The following is a 22,749-nucleotide window of genomic DNA, read 5'->3' as shown; positions in this document are numbered from 1 at the left end:
CAGACCCTTCCAATTAAGATAAAGTAAGCTTTGGTGCGAAGAAATTGACACCTAATTTAAAAGGGCAATGATTAAATACTTAAAATAAGATGATTTCAAATGAAGATTTAAGAATGTTTTTTGAAAATCTAGATGGCTATACCTGTTAAGAACTTAGTATCGCTATCTAGAAGACACGTCTTTAGTTAGCATATTTTATTCCCGTATAATTTAAAAAAAAAGAACGTTTTCAGGTTAAATATTATGCCACTCAGCTGTGATGACTTTCTGGAATTTGAGGCAAGTTAAAGTCTATGAAAGAACTGTAATGTATGGTATTGCAACGTTTATTAAAGTTCATCTTTTGATTGTATCTCAGGCTTCGTTTTTTTCTAGCTTTCTTAGAAGCCTTGGATAGGCTAACTTTATTTCAAAATCAAAATGCATTCAGTATATGTTTTCTTTCTTGGTTATTGCCACCCTAGTTAAATTTAAGCGGTAAAATTCTAGTTGAATGACTTTTGGCTATCTTTGAAAAGGGTTAGGTTAGGAAAATATAACTTTCAGGGTTGAGTCTAAAGGCTATAGTATGTCCCAGGAAGGTATTTTGAAGTACCCACCTCCACTCCTTCTCCCTCTAGAGGACCCTAACCTTTGATGACCTTTGAAAATATGTGTGCAATAAAATTGAAACCTTGCAAAATAGATCTTGAATGAAGTACAACAAAATTGTTTTCAGCTTCACAACTTTGCCCCATTTATACGGTTTTAAAGATATGCAAGTACATTTCCTAAATTTTGGAAAAAAACATTGATATGGCTCAGAATTCTTCTCAAGTAACAGGAATTGCATTTTCAGAACTAAAGGCAGAGAAAAGGCTAATCCTGAAGACATATGTTAATCAAACTTTTTTCAAATTAATATTTCAAAAAACGATTGGTTCCCCATATTTATGTGCAAATGCTTAAATTTTGCCTTAGATTACCTAACAATTACGAAAATTGTGTAACATAACCAGTTGTGATGGTGAGAAAATGAGAGAATTGCAGTTACCAATCAGAACAGCAGTGCTGAGATTACTCTCCAGTGAATAGGTAAGCTATGCTCTTTGGTCGCAATCAGGCGGGTCCAGGTGTCTCCCTCTAATGAAGTGGCAGATTTGGGGTTGGGACTGCTCGCTCTGGTTGAGGTTGGGATACTGTAACATTTAAAAGTTATTTTTGTAAATGGTTTTTAATATTTGAGTCATAAATAAGTTTTTAATTGTTAAGACTGTTTTTTTTTTAAACAAGTTAGGAACAGCGTTTCAGTTAACTTATGTGGTCTCTGTTATACTTTACTGATGACGCATATTGTCATTCAATTAAATTTAGATTTATCAAGAGAATCTGCCAGTATTACCACAAAAGCCAACTGGGAGGTGAAAATCTTCATTTTGTATTAAAAAGAAGAGGAAACTTAAAATCATTACTTCTTTTGGCTGTTGAAATAATATTTCAGGATTGTGCTGTTACAACATGGCTGAAATAATATTTAAACTTCTTTTTACTGTCAAAGATTTTTTTTTGAGTCTTGCTTTAGTGCAGAAGCAAAGAAATTCATATCATTACTTTTTTTGACCATTGTAAAATTTGGGTTTGTTTTTTTTTGCGAAGCAGGTGGTTTTCACAACATTATTGTTATATGGGGGATTTCTAAAATAGAAAGTAAATGCCTGAGAAGTGCAAAGATATATTGATTTACATTTTGGATTTTGATTAGCAAATAGTGGCTGCTTTACTGCCTGTTTTTATCTAATTAAACCTCTAGGTTAAATGACATATCACCACCTCTGTTCATCCTAAAACATTAGAATAAAGGCCAAACTCTTTAGAAATATCTGAACTTCAATAAAAGTTCATTAAGTATTCACTTAAAACTAATTATATGATTCAAAATTCCTATTTCAAAGGTCAGAGTAATGATTGAAGAGAAATAAATTTTTAAAATTGTGTAAAAGAAGGTGAATAATTATGTGTACACTTTTTTTTATCTAGCCAGTATATATGGGTCTCTGAATTGCCAGTTTAAATCAGTGGAATGACATTGATTTTGTTTAAACATATACTATATGAATTGTAGAAAAAAGTGGGAATTCTCCACAGAAACAGAATGCAACTACAATATTACTTCAGAATTTTTTACCTTCTCAATACCAACCAGTCAAAAAATATAGTGATGTATATTTATAAGGACTGCATATACTTGCCCATAATTATATATACTGCTATACATACAGCTGAGGATTTCTGTACTCATTTTGGTTCATGCCATCCTATCATATTTCCACAATTAGTTGTTTATAAATCAAAATTTTTTCAGGACGATTCTCTTACTTAATACTAAATTTGAACAGAATTTCAAATTTTTGTGCTCAACAGATATTTAAACGTTTGAGCTGAATATCTAAAGTTTCAATATTAAAAATCCACCGCAGCTTGAAACCCTGAGAACTTAAATGAGTAATCTATAGTTTTTCAATGTTATTTGAGTCCATATTTTTCTGGATGAATAAATGAGTAGATCTGGATATATTCTAGGATGAATAGTAGAGGAAATGCTAACGAAGAGCTCTAAACTAACAGGACTCTATACTGACAGGATTAGCCATTATAAGCATTCACCAACATATTGAGGTAGACATCGACAATGTAATACAAAGATGTGGCGGGAGTAGAAAGACAAAAATAGACTTTTTCTTATAAAATTGTGAATTCTATAATTTAAGCAAAATATATCAAGCTTTAAACTGTGGAAAGACACGCTATATTGTTATGAAAAGCAAAATTCTGATTAGTCAAATTTTGAGATTTTGTCAAAATTGACACTGTTTATTAAAACACTATTATTAAAAAGAAGTAGTGATTAGTTAATGTTTTATTGCCTATGCTTGAAACTATCGTTTTAAATTTCTACTATGTATTTCTATCTCTTTGCTCATTGTTTATTTTTGCACCCCTAAACGAACTAGTACTTAACGTTTAATTTTTTACTCATATATTATTGCATCTTAAACCTCATTTCCTACTCTTCAGTACTATCATAATTTCTATGGTTTGACCTATATAGTAACAAAAGAGTGCATGACTCCAAACAATGGTTCAAGACCAATTTTTTGGACAATACACAGCTTAAATCATTTGCTATAGTGGTCATAAGTACAAAGACCAAAAATTATGCAGGAAATATTAAATATCAATTTTTTTGTAAATTATAAACAGCACTTAATTTTTTACAATGGGGTACTTTTTATACCTTACTATTTTTTGTATCAATATCTTTACATTGTTGTAACTTAAACAGATTTATAAGAACTTTAATCCTCACCAGGTTTTAGATTAAATTACGACCATTTTCACTACCTACTTACGAGGTATAATTTTTAAGGTTACCTTTAATTTACTGATATTTCTTTGTTTGAAAGTTTATTGGAGCAACCTATTATGCCACCACCCCCCCCTTAAGAAAAATCTTGGATCCGCCCCCGGTCTCAACTACATGTTGAAAATGTGTAAGTGGGCTATTTCCATTTTAAGGGACATTAATTGCCTCCAGATCCTTCCAATTAAGATAAAGTAAGCTTTGGTGCAAAGAAATTGACACCTAATTTAAAAGGACAATGATTAAATACTTAAAATAAGATGATTTCAAATAGTTAGCATATTTTATTCCCGTATAATTTAAAAAAAAGAACGTTTTCAGGTTAAATATTATGCCACTCAGCTGTGATGACTTTCTGGAATTTGAGGCAAGTTAAAGTCTATGAAAGAACTGTAATGTATGGTATTGCAACGTTTATTAAAGTTCATTTTTTGATTGTATCTCAGGCTTCGTTTTTTTTCTAGCTTTCTTAGAAGCCTTGGGTAGGCTAACTTTATTTCAAAATCAAAATGCATTCAGTATATGTTTTCTTTCTTGGTTATTGCCACCCTAGTTAAATTTAAGCTGTAAAATTCTAGTTGATTGACTTTTGGCTATCTTTGAAAGGGGTTAGGTTAGGAAAATAAAACTTTCAGGGTTGAGTCTAAAGGCTAAAGTATGTCCCAGGAAGGTATTTTGAAGTACCCACCTCCACTCCTTCTCCCTCTAGAGGACCCTAACCTTTGATGACCTTTGAAAATATGTGTGTAATAAAATTGAAACCTTGCAAAATAGATCTTGAATGAAGTACAACAAAATTGTTTTCAGCTTCACAACTTTGCCCCATTTATAAGGTTTTAAAGATATGCAAGTACATTTCCTAAATTTTGGAAAAAACATTGATATGGCTCAGAATTCTTCTCAAGTAACAGGAATTGCATTTTCAGAACTAAAGGCAGAGAAAAGGCATTGGTAACTGAAAATTAAGGTAAAATGTTGTTTTGTCAAAATTTCAATAGGTATACACCTGTCATGTAGATAAATTTTAAGGCCCTCTAGAAGGAGAAGGAGTGGAGGTGGGTACTTCAAAATACCTTCATGGGACATAGTTGAGCCTGTAGACCCATCCTTGAAAGTTTCATTTTCCTAACACAACCTCTTTCTGAGATAGCCAAAAGTTGATCAACTAGAATTTTACCATATAAGTAGTTAAATAGTTACTGGCCCTAACTAGCCTACCATTCACTGTATTAAGATATCTTATTGATTGCCTAGCTCATGTCTACATTAGTATCAGTGAGGCTATGGCAGTTTTTTGGAGGGCTTTTTGTAGTGGCCAGTAGTTGGTTTGGTAACATTCTAGACCAGGGCTTTTGTCAATCTATGAAAGTAGTTAGATATATTACTCTGCAGTTAGGGGCGCTTAAAAGGAAACTAAAATATTCTGAAAACAATGTAAAAGAAAAAAAAAATCCTAAAATACTTGGCTTATATTATTTTAAAAGTATTTCACTTCACTTTACCAATAAATTTGCAATGTACAATATAATTAGGCTAGGATGAAAGTGAATATAGGCTATCACTTTAAGCATTTTTTTAATGTTCTTTTATAATTCAATAATCACTTTGGAGGTAAATTATATTGTGAAAAAAGCTAGAGGTATAATCAAAAAGCAGTAAAATCAGACATAACCAAGAAGAACCATAGTAAATATATGGTAAAGGCTTACTGATTTTTTTAGATTAGATTTTTTAGTATTATGAACCAGCTGTTGAAGAAAATGGTGAAAAATAATCAGACATAAAATAATGTAAGCCTAAAAAAGGTAAAATTCTGGACAAGCTACTTTTTGTTATCTTGGAAAATGGTTAAGTTAAGGAAACAAATTTTTCAGTAATGAATCCAGGGTGAAAAACATACTCCAGGAAGGTATTGCCAAGCTACTATCTTAATCCTCTTCTGATGATTCCTATGTCTTACAAATTTGTCTACCTGATAGATCTATACCTATCAGAATTTTGACAGAACAACATTGTACCTTAATTTTCAGTTTCTTCCCCTCTTGTTTTGGGTTTGAAAATGCAATTCATGTTATTTGAGTAGGATTTTAATCCATATATGTTTTTTTTTAAATTTAGGAAGCATATTTGCAGATCTTTGAAGCCTCATAAACTGGAATTGAACAAAGTTATTAGGCTGAAAATACTTTTAATGTACTTCATATAAGCAGAAGATCTGTTCTACAAGATTTAACTTTTATGGAATAAAGATTTTAAAAGGTCATCAAAGCTCAGTGCCCTCTAGACAGAGAAGGAGTGGATGTTGGCACTTTAAAAATGAAACTTCCTGCAATGGAAGCTTTTATGGTTAATATGCATAGGATAGTCTATTTGCAAACAAAATCAATTATTATATATAGGATTAGTGTTGAGAAACACATCAGATAGCGTCTTCATCTAATGACTAGCAAAGCTATCTAAACATAAATAAATTTATTTGAAATCACTAGGCTTTTGGTATCATGAAGAATCAACTTTTAGGGATGAATTCAAAGCTTGAAACTGCAAGAAAACCGTCCAATTAGAAAAGCCCAGGAATGATATCCTCTGCATTTAGAAGCATGTATGCTGTTGTCACATTGTTGTTTACATTGATATGTTAGAGATGGTATTTTGAGCTTATTGTAACAAGATGAGTAAAGGACATTGTAGAAAGATTTAATACATTTTTTTGCCCTCCTTTGGGCTGATTCCATGGCTGCTTTGTCAGTCTTGTTGATTGGGCTTGCAAAACACATTCTAAACTCTAGCTTTGGTCAAACTAGACTCTTTAATAGCTTAGTCATAACAGTTGGAGAGCTGCTAGTGAACATTCTTTTAACAAAGCCAAGTTGTCCCATTAGCCTTTGCAATGATTGATTGTGCATGGATAAGAAAATTCAACTTGTCATTAAACAGGACATTAAGATCTCTCCCCATGAGGCTGCTGGTAATAACTTTGCAGGACCCATCACTGCCATTCATATGGTACTGAGTATGTGGGTTTTTCTTCCCAAGGTGTATTATGGGGGTTATTTGTTTAATTAATATTGCAGGGGGTTAAGTGAGTGAAGGGATAAGGTAGTGGTACACTATTGATAATATCTAGTATTTTCAGCAAGAGAAACATCTTAGAGGTGGATGGGTCTTATCATGTTATGTTTATTGCATAAATTCCCTACAGAGCATTCCTAGAGACCAGAAGAATAATATCTGGTATCTGGATGCATAAGCAAAATTGTCTGGTAAATGCACTACAACAAATTGAGTACTGAGACATACATAAACTCAGGCTTAAAGACAAGTCTATATTGCTTCAAAATCCTCTTCTAGAACTTAGAAGTTCTTATATGTATATATATAAATATATATATATATATACTAGCTGTTGGGGTGGCGCTTCGCGCCACCCCAACACCTAGTTGGTGGGGCGCTTCGCGCCCCCCCAAGCCCCCCCGCGCGCGTAAGTCGTTACGCGCCATTGTAGTTGTGTCCCTGTGTCCCACCTGTGAATAGAGATAAATATAAATATATGTTTTTAACTACGTAAAACATGCGAATATACAACATTCTTCGCTGTCCCATTGTCTGTGCATATAAATAGATTGTCAGGTTTACTGACTCTTGAACATGCAACATATAATTGTCCATGGGAAAAACAATCCGTATTCAGATCTATACCTCATTATTCTAATGATGTGTCCCTGTGTCCCGGTCGTCATTTATATTCCCTGTGTCCCGGTCGTCATTTGTGTCCCGGTGTCCCAGTTTGTAATTTCTCTTTGAGTGTCCCGGTCGTCATTTATATTCCCTGTGTCCCGGTGTCCCGGTCATCATTTGTGTCCCGGTCTGTAATTTCTCTTTGAGTGTTTTTTTTTTAGTTTTTTACCTTTTTTCTTTTTTCAGTTTTCTTTTTCTTCTTTATTTTTCAGTGTCACTATGAAGTACATATCGACGAACCTTTGTTTTTTTTAACTTAAATCTGGTAGGCATTGATGACCTTATCCAAGTCAAAATCCCAAACCCAATCATCATCGCTATCATTTTCAGTTTTGATATGTTTTGACTCTTGCTGTCCAGGTGGATTTTCATCTAACTGCGCGGTTTTGCGTTCTTTAGCCGCAAGCCTGTTTTCTTGCTGTTCTTGTGATTCCTCGGAACGCTTTCTTTTCTTACTTTCTCTATCAGCAGCAAGTTTTTTGGCATAAACTCTTTGAGCAGCTTCCTCGGCTCTTGCCATTGTAGGTTCTTCAGTCATTTTACAATTAAACATTTTTCCGTGAACAAATGTCTTAAATACCGTTAATGACGTCACCGTCAAAGCAAAAATGACGACAACTAATTTCATGACGTCAGTCAACACAGAAACATGACGTCACCTGATCCACAGACAGACAACAACAGACAGACGCGTAAGTCGTTACGCGCCATATTAGTTATTAGCGCGCGTAAGTCGTTACGCGCCATATTAGTTACGCGCCATTGTAGTTGTGTCCCTGTGTCCCACCTGTGAATATAGATAGATTTATATATGTGTTTCAAACTACGTAAAAATTGCGAATATACAACATTTTTGGCTTTCCCACTACTGGAAGCTTTCCGTTTCCAATTGCCAGCAATTGATCTGAAAATGTTTGACCAGAATCATCGTTTTGCAATCGGACACGCATATTTGTAGTTAATTTTAATATTTTTACGTGTGCCCATAAATTAGAATTTTTCAGGCAAGCATTCATTTCGTCTGCAGGAGTTAAACTACGTAAAAATTGCGAATATACAACATTCTTGGCTTTCCCATTGTCTGTGCATATACAAAGCCGTATGCACTAATAATGACGTCATATGCAAACGCTCTTTTTACAAACAAACAAACATGCATACACACAACTCGTTTTTATATAGATAGATAGATAGATGGATACAATACAAATTAACTGCGTAAAACTTGCGAATATACAACATTCTTCGCTGTCCAATTGTCGCTGCATATAAATAGATTGTCAGGTTTACCGACCCTCGAACATGCAACGTACAATTGTCCATGGGAAAAACAATCAGTATTAAGATCTATACCACATTTTTCTAATGATTGACCTTGAGCTTTGTTAATGGTGATTGCAAATGCTAATCGAATTGGGAATTGCAATCTTTTAAATTGAAAAGGCAGATCCGTTGGAATCATGGGAATGCGAGGAATAAGAACAGCCTTACCCTCAAAATGCCCTGTCAAGATTGTCGCCTTTATTAGGCTTTCCATTGTTTTTTTTACGGCAAGTCGCGTGCCATTGCAAAGCTTTGGTGGGTCGCCTATTTTTAGTTGTAGCACGTGTGGTGGAAACCCTGAAAGATATATGGAATTTAAAAATTCAGATGGATAATTAACCGCTTCATTTGGTTCCAAAACTGTGTCGACTGACTTGCAAAGGACTGCCTGGTCTCGAATCTTGGTCAAAACAATATTGTTGATTTCGTGGACGTCTATATTTTTGGGTGCGAGAATCGCTCTTTCACTTAGCCATTTATTATTTTTATAATTTTTTAGAATATTCGGAAATACTTTTTCAATCAATTCATTTTTGGACGTCACTAAACTACAGAAATCAGCAGGTAGTTGTATACGTCCTGAAATTGAGTCTATCGTATCATAAATGTCTTTTTGTTCCGACGTTAACTTGTAAATGTTATTTTGTACATACGACAATAGATCACTCGTACTGTAACTTTGTTAACGATCCAATTCTACACATGTCGAAACAGCAGCGATACGGTTAGGTGAAGGCATTCCCAAATCCTGAAGAGGTTTGTTTGCCATACGTACGCACAAATCTTCTATAATAACTAAAAGCCATTTATTATTTTTATAATTTTTTAGAATATTCGGAAATACTTTTTCAATCAATTCATTTTTGGACGTCACTAAACTACAGAAATCAGCAGGTAGTTGTATACGTCCTGAAATTGAGTCTATCGTATCATAAATGTCTTTTTGTTCCGACGTTAACTTGTAAATGTTATTTTGTACATACGACAATAGATCACTCGTACTGTAACTTTGTTCACGATCCAATTCTACACATGTCATGTTGATTGGGGTGAACGGTGTAGAGTCTTCCTATCGTGGTATCTTTGAAGATGGTAGGTTGGCCGTAAACCCACTGGTTATCTACTTCGATGGTGGTACCGTTGCCATTGTAGGTTTTTCAGTCATTTTACAATTAGAAATTTCTCTTTCAACGGTCTTCTTACAATTAAAAATTTGTCTTTGAACGATATTCTTAAATACCTGTGTCCTGGTCGTCATTTATATTCCCTGTGTCCCGGTCGTCATTTGTGTCCCGGTATCCCAGTCTGTAATTTCTCTTTTTTCTTTTTTCAGTTTTCTTTTTCTTCTTTATTTTTCAGCTTCACTATGAAATACATATCGCCGAACCTTTTTTTTTTAACTAAAATCTGGTAGTCATTGATGACCTTTTCCAAGTCAAAATCCCAAACCCAATCATCATCGCTATCATTTTCAGTTTTAATATGTTTTGACTCTCGCTGTCCAGGTGGATCTTCATCTAACTGCGCGGTTTTAACTGGATCAGGTGACAAAACTGAAAACTGAAAAAACTAAAAAAAGGCAAAAACTACAAAAAAAAACTAAAAACTAATAAAAAAAATAAAAAAGCTAAAAAACTAAAAAAACTAAAAAAAGGCAAAAACTACAAAAAAAACTAAAAACTAATAAAAAAGCTAAAAAACTAAAAAAACTAAAAAAAGGCAAAAACTACAAAAAAAACTAAAAACTAATAAAAAAAATAAAAAAGCTAAAAAACTAAAAAAACTAAAAAAAGGTAAAAAACTAAAAAAACTAAAAAAAAGGAAAAAACTGAAAAATAAGCTAAAATAAAGGTAAAAACCAATAAAAAACTAAAAAAAAACTGAAAAAACTAAAAAACGGCAAAAACTACAAAAAAAAACTAAAAACTAATAAAAAAAGTAAAAAAGCTAAAAAACTAAAAAGACTAAAAAAACTAAAAAAGGTAAAAAACTAAAAAAAATAAAAAATAAAAAAAACTAAAAAAAAGGAAAAAACTGAAAAATAAGCTAAAATAAAGGTAAAAACCAATAAAAAACTAAAAAGAAAAAAAGGAAAAAACTAAAAAAAATTTTCATCTAAAAAACTAAAAAAGGTAAAAACTAAAAGAACTAAAAAAGAAAAAAATAAATGACGACACTCAAAGAGAAAGCGACCAGGACAAAAGGAATGTTCGATTAGCAATCAACAAAGCACCGGGACACAGGGAGTATAAATGACGACCAGGACATAAGTAAAAAAAAAAAAACTAACAAAACTAAAAAGAAGGTAAAAACTAAAAAGAAAAAACTAAAAAAAGGCAAAAACTACAAAAAAAACTAAAAACTAATAAAAAAGCTAAAAAACTAAAAAAAGGCAAAAACTACAAAAAAAACTAAAAACTAATAAAAAAAATAAAAAAGCTAAAAAACTAAAAAAACTAAAAAAAAAAACTGAAAAAACTAAAAAAAGGCAAAAACTACAAAAAAAAAACTAAAAACTAATAAAAAAAGTAAAAAAGCTAAAAAACTAAAAAAACTAAAAAAACTAAAAAAAGGTAAAAAACTAAAAAAAATAAAAAAAAAACTAAAAAAAAGGAAAAAACTGAAAAATAAGCTAAAATAAAGGTAAAAACCAATAAAAAACTAAAAAGAAAAAAAGGAAAAAACTAAAAAAAATTTTCATCTAAAAAACTAAAAAAAACTAAAAAAGGTAAAAACTAAAAGAACTAAAAAAGAAAAAAATAAATGACACTCAAAGAGAAAGCGACCAGGACAAAAGGAATGTTCGATTAGCAATCAACAAAGCACCGGGACACAGGGAGTATAAATGACGACCAGGACATAAGTAAAAAAAAAAACTAACAAAACTAAAAAGAAGGTAAAAACTACAAAAAAACTAAAAAGAAAAAAAAAACTAAAAACTAATAAAAAAACTAAAAAATCTAAAAATCTAAATAAACTAAAAAAGAAAAAAAAAGGAAAAAAATAAAGGAGAAAAACAAAACTAAAAAACGAATGTATATACAGACCGGGACACCGGGATACAAATGACGACCGGGACACAGGGAATATAAATGACGACCGGGACACAGGGACACAACTACAACGGGGACACCGGGGGAAACAGGGGGATATAAATGACGACCGCGACACCGGGACAGGGAATGGTCGATTAGCAATCACCATCAACAAAGCTCAAGGGCAATCATTAGAATCATGAGGTATAGATCTGAATACAGATTGTTTTCCCATGGACCATTATATGTTGCATGTTCAAGAGTCGGTAAACCTGACAATCTATTTATATGCAAAGACAATGGGACAGCAAAGAATGTTGTATATTCGCAAGTTTTACGTAGTTAAAACCATATATATATATATATATATATATATATAATATATATATATATATATATATATATATATATATATCTATATATATAAAAATAAGTTGTCTGTGGATGGATGTGTGGATGGATGTGTGGATGGATGTGTCAGGTGACGTCACCTGAAAAAACTGGATTAGGTGACGTCAAAACTGAAAAAACTAAAAAAAGGCAAAAACTACAAAAAAAACTAAAAACTAATAAAAAAAATAAAAAAGCTAAAAAACTAAAAAAACTATAAAGGTAAAAACCAATAAAAAACTAAAAAAAAAACTGAAAAAACTAAAAAAAGGCAAAAACTACAAAAAAAAAACTAAAAACTAATAAAAAAAGTAAAAAAGCTAAAAAACTAAAAAAACTAAAAAAACTAAAAAAAGGTAAAAAACTAAAAAAAATAAAAAATAAAAAAAAACTAAAAAAAAGGAAAAAAACTGAAAAATAAGCTAAAATAAAGGTAAAAACCAATAAAAAACTAAAAAAAAAAAGGAAAAAACTAATAAATGACGACACTCAAAGAGAAAGCGACCAGGACAAAAAACTAAAAAAAAAGGCAAAAACTACAAAAAAACTAAAAACTAATAAAAAAAATAAAAAAGCTAAAAAACTAAAAAAACTAAAAAAAGGTAAAAAACTAAAAAAACTAAAAACTAAAAAAAAACTAAAAAAGGTAAAAACTAAAAGAACTAAAAAAGAAAAAAATAAATGACGACACTCAAAGAGAAAGCGACCAGGACAAAAGGAATGTTCGATTAGCAATCAACAAAGCACCGGGACACAGGGAGTATAAATGACGACCAGGACACAAGTAAAAAAAAAAATTAACAAAACTAAAAAGAAGGTAAAAACTACAAAAAAACTAAAAAGAAAAAAAAACTAAAAACTAATAAAAAAACTAAAAAATCTAAAAATCTAAATAAACTAAAAAAGAAAAAAAAAGGAAAAAAATAAAGGAGAAAAACAAAACTAAAAAACGAATGTATATACAGACCGGTACACCGGGATACAAATGACGACCGGGACACAGGGAATATAAATAACGACCGGGACACAGGGACACAACTACAACGGGGACACCGGGGGAAACAGGGGGATATAAATGACGACCGGGACACAGGGACACAACTACAACGGGGACACCGGGGGAAACAGGGGGATAACCTGACAATCTATTTATATGCAAAGACAATGGGACAGCAAAGAATGTTGTATATTCGCAAGTTTTACGTAGTTAAAACCATATATATATATATATATCTATATTCACAGGTGGGACATAGGGACACAACTACAATGGCGCGTAACTATTATGGCGCGTAACGACTTACGCGCGCGGGGGGGCTTGGGGGGGGCGCGAAGCGCCCCCACCAACTAGGTGTTGGGGTGGCGCGAAGCGCCACCCCAACAGCTAGTATATATATATATATATCTATCTATATTCACAGGTGGGACATAGGGACACAACTACAATGGCGCGTAACTATTATGGCGCGTAACGACTTACGCGCGCGGGGGGGCTTGGGGGGGGGGGGGGGGCGCGAAGCGCCCCCACCAACTAGGTGTTGGGCTTCGCGCCACCCCAACAGCTAGTATATCTATATATATAAAAATAAGTTGTCTGTCTGTCTGTGGATGTGTGGATGGATGTGTCAGGTGACGTCACCTGAAAAAACTGGATCAGGTGACGTCAAAACTGAAAAAACTAAAAAAAGGCAAAAACTACAAAAAAACTAAAAACTAATAAAAAAAATAAAAAAGCTAAAAAACTAAAAAAACTATAAAGGTAAAAACCAATAAAAAACTAAAAAAAAACTGAAAAAACTAAAAAAAGGCAAAAACTACAAAAAAAAACTAAAAACTAATAAAAAAAGTAAAAAAGCTAAAAAACTAAAAAAACTAAAAAAACTAAAAAAAGGTAAAAAACTAAAAAAAATAAAAAATAAAAAAAAACTAAAAAAAAGGAAAAAACTGAAAAATAAGCTAAAATAAAGGTAAAAACCAATAAAAAACTAAAAAGAAAAAAGGAAAAAACTAATAAATGACGACACTCAAAGAGAAAGCGACCAGGACAAAAGGAATGTTCGATTAGCAATCAACAAAGCACCGGGACACAGGGAGTATAAATGACGACCAGGACATAAGTAAAAAAAAAAACTATCTGGGAATATAAATGACGACCGGGACACAGGGACACAACTACAACGGGGACAACGGGGGAAACAGGGGGATATAAATGACTTGACGTCAAAACTGAAAAAACTAAAAAAAGGCAAAAACTACAAAAAAACTAAAAACTAATAAAAAAAATAAAAAAGCTAAAAAACTAAAAAAACTATAAAGGTAAAAACCAATAAAAAACTAAAAAAAAAACTGAAAAAACTAAAAAAAGGCAAAAACTACAAAAAAAAACTAAAAACTAATAAAAAAAGTAAAAAAGCTAAAAAACTAAAAAAAACTAAAAAAACTAAAAAAAGGAAAAAAACTAAAAAAAATAAAAAAAAAAAAAAAACTAAAAAAAAGGAAAAAACTGAAAAATAAGCTAAAATAAAGGTAAAAACCAATAAAAAACTAAAAAGAAAAAAGGAAAAAACTAATAAATGACGACACTCAAAGAGAAAGCGACCAGGACAAAAGGAATGTTCGATTAGCAATCAACAAAGCACCGGGACACAGGGAGTATAAATGACGACCAGGACATAAGTAAAAAAAAAAAACTATCTGGGAATATAAATGACGACCGGGACACAGGGTCACAACTACAACGGGGACACCGGGGGAAACAGGGGGATATAAATGACGACCGGGACAAAAAAACTAAAAAGAAAAAAAAACTAAAAACTAATAAAAAAACTAAAAAATCTAAAAATCTAAATAAGCTAAAAAAGAAAAAAAAAGGAAAAAAATAAAGGAGAAAAACAAAACTAAAAAACGAATGTATATACAGACCGGGACACCGGGATACAAATGACGACCGGGACACAGGGAATATAAATGACGACCGGGACACAGGGACACAACTACAACGGGGACACCGGGGGAAACAGGGGGATGTAAATGACGACCGGGACACCGGGACAGGGAATGGTCGATTAGCAATCACCATCAACAAAGCTCAAGGGCAATCATTAGAATCATGAGGTATAGATCTGAATACAGATTGTTTTCCCATGGACCATTATATGTTGCATGTTCAAGAGTCGGTAAACCTGACAATCTATTTATATGCAAAGACAATGGGACAGCAAAGAATGTTGTATATTCGCAAGTTTTACGTAGTTAAAACCATATATATATATCTATCTATATTCACAGGTGGGACATAGGGACACAACTACAATGGCGCGTAACTATTATGGCGCGTAACGACTTACGCGCGCGGGGGGGCTTGGGGGGGGGCGCGAAGCGCCCCCACCAACTAGGTGTTGGGGTGGCGCGAAGCGCCACCCCAACAGCTAGTATATATATATATATATATATATATATATATATATATATATATATATATATATATATATTCTGCCTTTTGTGTTGTTTGACCTCCCACTAAATAAGAATTTCACAACTCTGTGATATCACAGTTATTTTCATCTTGATAAGATGTTGTCCTCTTATGGAATTGACAAGACATATATTCAAATTTATGCAATTAACATTTGCTTTAGGTCATGACTTTGGTATTTTCATCTTGATAAGATGTCATTTTCTCGTGAAGTCCATTTAAGTCTATGCAAGTCACAACTTAAATCACAAAAAGTTAGTTGATTCTGAAAGGCTAGTTTTTTTATCATACCTATTGGCTAATGTAATTAATACTTCAAGAAAGAATGTTTTTCACTATTTCAAAATCAGATTGCAAAAATAACAAATTTCAAAACCTTGGATTTTATTGGGGAAATTATAGGGCTGTATGTCACCGGTGGAGAGCATTGCATTTTATTGCATTAAATTCAAGCTTCCAAATATTAGTCAAGTGAGTGAATGCATTAAGGTCCAATTGTTTTAACTGGATTACTGGGATAACTGGGTTGTTTTAATCAGTATTTTCCAATATGTCAGCACAACCAAAAAGTTTTAAGTCATCAGCATAGAGGCATAGTGATTCTAAATAGAGTCAGACCCAATACAGTGCCCCAGGGCACACCACTTCCAACAGAGGTCACCTTGAAGAATAATGTCCTTCCATCCATGCCAAATATTTAAACCATCTGTTAGGAATTGTATCACCCACTCAACCACATCCTCATTCACCCCAATAGCCTGGGGCTTGATTTGAAGTCTTTTATGGCAGACTTTGTCAAATCCAGTTGTATGATGTCATTGGGAACCTCTGGTCTAGAAAATTGGAGACATATTTGTAAGAATCAATCAGGTTTGACCAATAACCAGTCATAGCCAATTTTGGTTGAAAAACCCTTATGATATTGGTCTTAGTCATTGTTTGCAAAGTTTTGAAAAGGATTTTTTCAGTTGTTGGAAGTAATTGTCTACAAAATCAAGAAAAGTCAAAATTGGAAGTTTTGTTAAAGTCATCAGTGTAATTTACCTTAAATTGCAACTTGGACCAATTGAAGGATTTTCCATCCTGTAGCATTGCTCAGCATTTCTTCAAAAATTGCCATGTGGATTGATTCAGAATTGTTTTGAATATTGAGTTGGTTTTATTGACTAGGGCTTATGTTCTGGTCTGGAACTCCAAGGTGTCCCATTCCAGCCTCCATTCCTTATTGCTCCACTCCTTGTCAAGTGAGACTTTGAATTCTTTGACGGTCTGACTGGATGCAGTATGATTGCTTAGGGAGTTCCACTGGTCTACTACCTGGTTGGTTAGGAAGTAATGGCGTTCCCTCCTCTGAGTGTTGACCTTTATGAACTTCTTAGAATGACCCCTTGTCCACTGTGATGAATCGATGAAGAAGAGACCATGAATTGGATTGTTGTGAATCAATTTGTAAGTGTTAATCATGTCACCCATTTTTCTTTGGTAAGTCATACTGCATAAGTTGAGAGTTTGCAGTCTCATTGGGTAAGGAAGATGTTGGCACCCGTCTACTATCTTTGTTGCTCTCCTCTGTACTTTCTCTATCATGTCCTTGTCCACTTTGTAGAAGGGAGATGCAATTGACATGCCAATTTCTAGCCTTGGTCTGACAAGACTCTTGTATAGCTTATTATTGTTCATGGAGATCTAGTCGTGAATGTTCGTTTAATTGTCCCTAAAGCGCGGTTCGCACTAGCTACAATCTTTTCAGTATGACTTGGAAACTTTAACTGGCAGTCAACTATGACACCCAAGTCTCTTTCCTCTGTAACTGCAACTAGGGGTTCTCTTTGACCAGTTATTTGGTTTTGCATGGTGTAAATGTGTTTTTGATTTTTATTGCCCAAATGTAAAACTTTACATTTACTTGAATTAAATTCAAGTACCCATTGTCTACCCCAGTCATCCAGCTTGTCAAGATTGGCTTGGATTGAGGCAGCCTCCACCCAAGATGATGCTACCGCAATGAGCTTAGAATCATCTGCATAGAGTGTGAGAAGGTTTTGGAGTATTTCAGGAGCATCATTGATATATATGTTGAAAAGTGATGGCCCAAGCACAGTTCCTTGGGGAACTCTGCTAAGAACAGGTATAGGTGATGATAGTACACGTACTCCTTTATCATTAATAACAGCAACTCTTTGGGTTTGTTCTCCCAGGAAGTCTACAATCCATTCAATGATGTCCAAGTGGATGCGACAAGCTTGAAGCTTTCTTTTCAGCCTTAGGTGTGCGACTTTGTCGAATGCTTTTGCTTGATCCAACAAAATCATGTCCACGGGTGTCCCTTTTTCCAGCTTTTCAGCTTTGTCTTTAGAGCCTTTCTTGTGTAATGGTATAACAGTAGCTTTTTTCCAGTCAGAGGGGACAGCTTTTTCCTTTAGTGATTTCTTGAAGATTTTTGCTAAAGGTGAGGATATTAGTTCAGTAGTCTTGGGTGTATTTCCTTTCGACTTTAATGCGTCAAGCTTTTTCAGTTGTTTTTGGACATCTGACTCAAAAATGACAACCATTGGCATTGTTACAATGACAGGATATTCCCAGGTATCTGGGATGTTTCTAGAGTTTTCCACTGTGTACACTAAGGAATATTGTTTGTTTAAGGTTTCTGCTATCTCTGTATGATCGGTGATTTTGCCACATGGCATTGTTAGGTAGGGAATGGAATGTCGTCTTGGCTTTGCTGATGATACATAATTCCAGAACTTCTTTGGATTAGTTTTAGTTTCTGTAGCAATGATATCTTCATGTTTTTTTTATAGAGTATTGTGTAATCTTTCTCAGTCTATTCCTTGCTTTTTTGAATTTATCATATTGTTCTCGAGAACTGGCTTGCCTTTTTTTTGCCCAGTATCTGTTCTTTCTGTTCATTTCCTGTTCTATGGACCTTGTCAAGTAAGGTAGGGTGCATGGCCTCTTGATATATGAGACAGTGGTACATGTCACCTTGTGCTTTAGCATTATTTTCTTGAAGTGATTCCAGCTGTCATTGCTTGACTTGTGCTCAAACAGTGCTTCCCAGTCGCCATTTTGCATTCTCCTTAGTTCCTTGCGGATTTTCTTGTAATTGATATATCTCCTGAAATATGGTTGGAAGAGGGTGGTGACAGTTGGAGAGTTCTTAAGAGACATAAATGATCACTTGCACCAATTGGTGGTAAATGATCGATACGTAGAATTTGATCTGGGTCGTCTGTGATTGCTAGATCAAGTAGCGAGGGTAGTTGTCCATCTCTGAACCTTGTTGGTGATTAAACGGATTTTTTCTGCTAGGTAAGTGAGGAAAGCAGAATTCATACCATGACCCTTGTGATACTGGGGGGAATACCCTAAGCCATCAACCCAGCTGATTTAAGGAAGGTTAAAATCTCCAATTATTGAAAGGTTCTTTGGCTTCTTATCTTGTAGCAACTGCAGGTCCTTACAAAGTGCCAGTTCAGATTCTATTAGGTTTTGGCAACTTGGGCTCCAGTAAAAAGTGGCTAAAACTAGACTTTCTTGGGGTAACACAATCTCTATAGCTAAATATTCAACCCAATCCATAACTTTATTAAGAGAGATTCTGCTTACCGATAAGATTGCCTTCACATAGACTGCAATTCCTCTTCTCGGGTCATGTTGTAAGTTTGTAAATAGAAAGTATCCAGCAATTCCAATGTGGGCATCGTCCAAGGGGTTATTTGTATTCTTTGGCTTAATTTCAGCTACGCAAATCACATTATAATCATTTTTTGCTGCGAAGATCCGTAACTCCGTTAGTTTATTTGGCAAGGAGTCTACGTTTGTGCTCAGCACTTGAAGAAACTTAGAGCAATGACTTTTAATGTTTTGTACTAGATCACTTGGGCTACTATCACTTATTTCACTAGCTGTTTGGGCATCTTCATAACTTGTGGATACCATATCCATTTCCGAATCTGTACATCTATTGTCACTACAGTCTAAATATTTTGAACTATCGGATCTATTTACACTAGTGGGGAAGGGAAAGTTCCCAAACCCACTCACTGCTGGTTTTTTGAGACAATGCAACTTTTACAGATAACAAGGTCTTTTTCACCATTTTCCAGCCAGTCCTTTAATTATTTCACAAGCTTTGCTCGCTTCTCTCTGTCCTCCCTGCTTATATCATTTCTGTACTGAATCGTCTCCTTTTTCAAAAACGAGATTCTAGTGATTTCCTTTTTTATCATCATGTTGGGGATGGTAAATATCACTGGCGCTATTCTTTGTGGCAGTGGTCCGGCAACGATCTGGTTATTCTTAGGTATCAAGCGCTTTACATTTGTGAGATGGAATTCCGGAAGTTTATAGGAAGTTTTTAAGTGCTCGCTGATGAACATTATATCAGCCTGCTCCTTCCCCTGGCTTGTACCCTGCTCTAGCTTGGGAATTCCGTGAGCTATGATATTTAGCCTTCAGTGCTGCCTATCATGGTCTCTTCTTATTTTGTCTCTCACTTCTTCGCGGGCTTCCGATTTGTGAGCCTTGGTATATGAATCTAGTTCTAATAACCACTAGACTGAAATAATACCCACTAGCAGTCTGGATTTGAATTCCAAGTCCAACCAGTTCTTTTCTTCTCATGAAAAATAACCTGGCAGCTTTCTGCTTGTCAGGAATAATAGAAATTAACAGTTGAAAGCTAAGCTGGCTTAGCTTTCCTTCTCATGAATAAAGAATGAAGGTATCTTCTTTACTAGCTTTTTCTGAGCTATTGGCAATGTTGAAAAATGGCAAGATCAAAAAAGTCAAATTTATAGTTCATTCATAAATTTGAGAAGTTTGGGGTAGTTGATGATAAGAAATCTATGCATTTGGAATAGATTACTGTGTAATATCAACTTAGCATTGCATTTGCAATTGACTGGCTTTTTTCAATATTTGTATTACAAAGAAATATAATCAATCTTGTTTCACTTGAATTGTTCCAATTGCAATTTGTAAACGTAAAAATTATAACATAATGAACAAAACAGCGAAAAATCGTGTATAAAATATTTTATCAACCATGACAAAGTAGAAAAAAAAAATCAACTTTGCTTCTATTGCTTCATTCAACTTAACACAACAAATTGGCGTTTGAAATCAATGTGTGAATTATGGTTTGGCAGTATTATCAAGAAAATATTTCATTTTTTTGCATCATTGATTTATAAAGTAAGAAAAATAATCAGATTCACATCTTGCTTTAAAGTATGATGTTAATAGTTAGAGTTGGTATTATGCATCACTATTCAAGAGTATATTCTAGATTCAACCAGGAGTGTTACTAGCCAATTTAATTTTTTTTTGGGGGGGGGCAACGGATTTTTCAACCGCCTGGTCATTTTTATTAATAATTATCATAATGTCAGGTGGAAATATCAAAGTTGGTAACAGTGCTTTATTTACAAACCAAGTTTGAGTTTCTTTAGATGACATGGCAGTATCTTTGTGGTCTTCACAAAACAAAACAGAAAATTTGTGGCACTTCACACCACAATTTGAAAAGCTCTTTTTTTTTACCAAATGCCCAAAACCATTGGAGGGAGTTCCCCCCTACTGCCACATGTGACAGATGTGGACTCTTGTTAAGTGATTCACTTATGAGATAAGAAAAACGTTTAATTCATAGCTTTCTTAAAAGGCATGATGTTAACGAAGCTGATGCTGAAAATCACTATCAAAGATTAGATCCTAGGCATTTTCCACTGACAAACAGGATTAAAACAAGATTGACAGTTATCAGTGGAACAAAGAAGGCTATATAAAGTGGATAGTCAAATTGAAAGCTGTGGAGAAGCAAACTTTATAAACTCAAATCACACCTGGGCAAAATCAACAATCCAAATCTACAATCTTCCTTTGGAGCATAGTTGTCAAATTCACAATCTAGATTATGAACTTACAATCCTGATTGTCAGTGAAACAGGATTTTTGTAATCTGGATAATCAGCAGAATAACAAATTTTGCAATTCAGATTATGATTTTACAATTTGCTTTGTCAGTGGAAATGATTTTTACCAGTACCCTAGGATTGGCTAGATCAACTCCTGCCAAAGCATGGTTATTAGTCTATAGTTCTTACTAAGTTTATGAAAGGATTTTTTATCCTTCTGAAATTACTGCTTGAAATTTAATTTCAGGCTGGTTTTAGGCTGTTGATGACTTATTATTGTGTTTCTAGGATAACATCAAGAAGCTAAGAACAGTAGATGATAAAATTATTTATGCTCTAAACACGAAAATTCCAACAGAGTCATTCAAAGCTCAAGTGGATGCTACAGGAAGTTGTAAAGCTTTATATGAAGAAGTGAGTCAAACTTTTATATTCTGTCTCAGAAGAAGTAGACCCAATTGGTCATCTCTTGGTATCTTTCCATCCTGTGTTGTTCTCTCTTCGTACTTTGCTTTTTTTTTCTCTTTCTCGCCCTCCTCTCTCTCTTTTAGTATCAGTAGTCAATCTATGATTCATCACAGTTCCAAAGTTTTAGAATATACATCATCAACCGGTATTTTGAATTGAAAGTAGCTTGTTGGTACATAGGTTCAAAATCTTGTGCAGATATTTTGGGGAAATGAAAGGCTTAAAAGAAGTCCCTATAGAGATCTATTTGGCATGCCAGATTGAACAGGTTGCCAAATTGAACATGAGAGCCTGGTGACTAAATCACTAACACCCAGGTAGGGTAAGATACCCATTATTAAGGTAGCTAATCACCACTTAGAAAGGTAAATTACTGTGAAATCTTGATTACACCACCTAGGAAAAAGACCGTTTTATCATTGGATTTGTCTAAATTTACTTGATAAATATATGATTGGCTTGAATATTTCAACTATAGACAACATGTGGCAATTTCAAACATACTAATAGTTGATAGTAGACCCTAATTGGGGACATACATGCTTTAAACTTGAACCTAAACTTTGAAAATGCTGCCCAATCTTGAATATGGGGTCTTTAAATCATAGACATACTCTCAAGGATGCATTAAGTCTAAGGCAAGTGTTGCAAAGCAGAATGATTGTATTTAAATAAAATCCAAGGATAACTAAAGATATAAGCTAATATCCAAGGATAACTTTCTTTTTAGTTTAAATGTTAAAGAAAAAAGTTCTCCTATATTGTAGTCAGCCAATCCTAACTAGCCCATCTCCAAGATTAAGAACTTACTCAACATGCTTGTGAAAAGTGCATTTTAATCAAAATATTTGTCCAGGATTAGGCATTGTCCAAGTACTGTCGGCATTATCCTATACCTTTTTGTAATTACTTTGGTAAGAATGCAACACATCTAAAGTATTTCCCCTAACTTGTAATTTTTATCAAGTCTATGTACAAGTATGTCATGGTCTATGAACT

General features: G+C 33.7%; 1 protein-coding gene across 3 annotated transcripts in view; it reads left to right on the top strand.

The window, feature by feature from the left end:
- Nucleotides 1-186: 186 nt before the first annotated feature.
- LOC136038339 (protein MIX23-like) overlaps nt 187-22,749 on the top strand; it is a 39,262-nt gene continuing 16,699 nt past the window's right edge. The window contains exons 1-2 of one of the 3 annotated variants that reach the window (XM_065721426.1): nt 187-279; nt 21,571-21,696. In XM_065721426.1, coding sequence (XP_065577498.1) covers nt 244-279; nt 21,571-21,696 — 162 coding nt within the window. In that variant the 5' untranslated portion in view covers nt 187-243. The other 2 variants (XM_065721423.1, XM_065721431.1) reach the window with 2 other exon arrangements.

Source organism: Artemia franciscana, chromosome 2 (assembly GCF_032884065.1).
Source record: "Artemia franciscana chromosome 2, ASM3288406v1, whole genome shotgun sequence".
Classification (NCBI taxonomy): domain Eukaryota; kingdom Metazoa; phylum Arthropoda; class Branchiopoda; order Anostraca; family Artemiidae; genus Artemia; species Artemia franciscana.
Note: the sequence above shows the minus strand (reverse complement) of the source record. Positions and strands in the feature narration are given on the sequence as shown.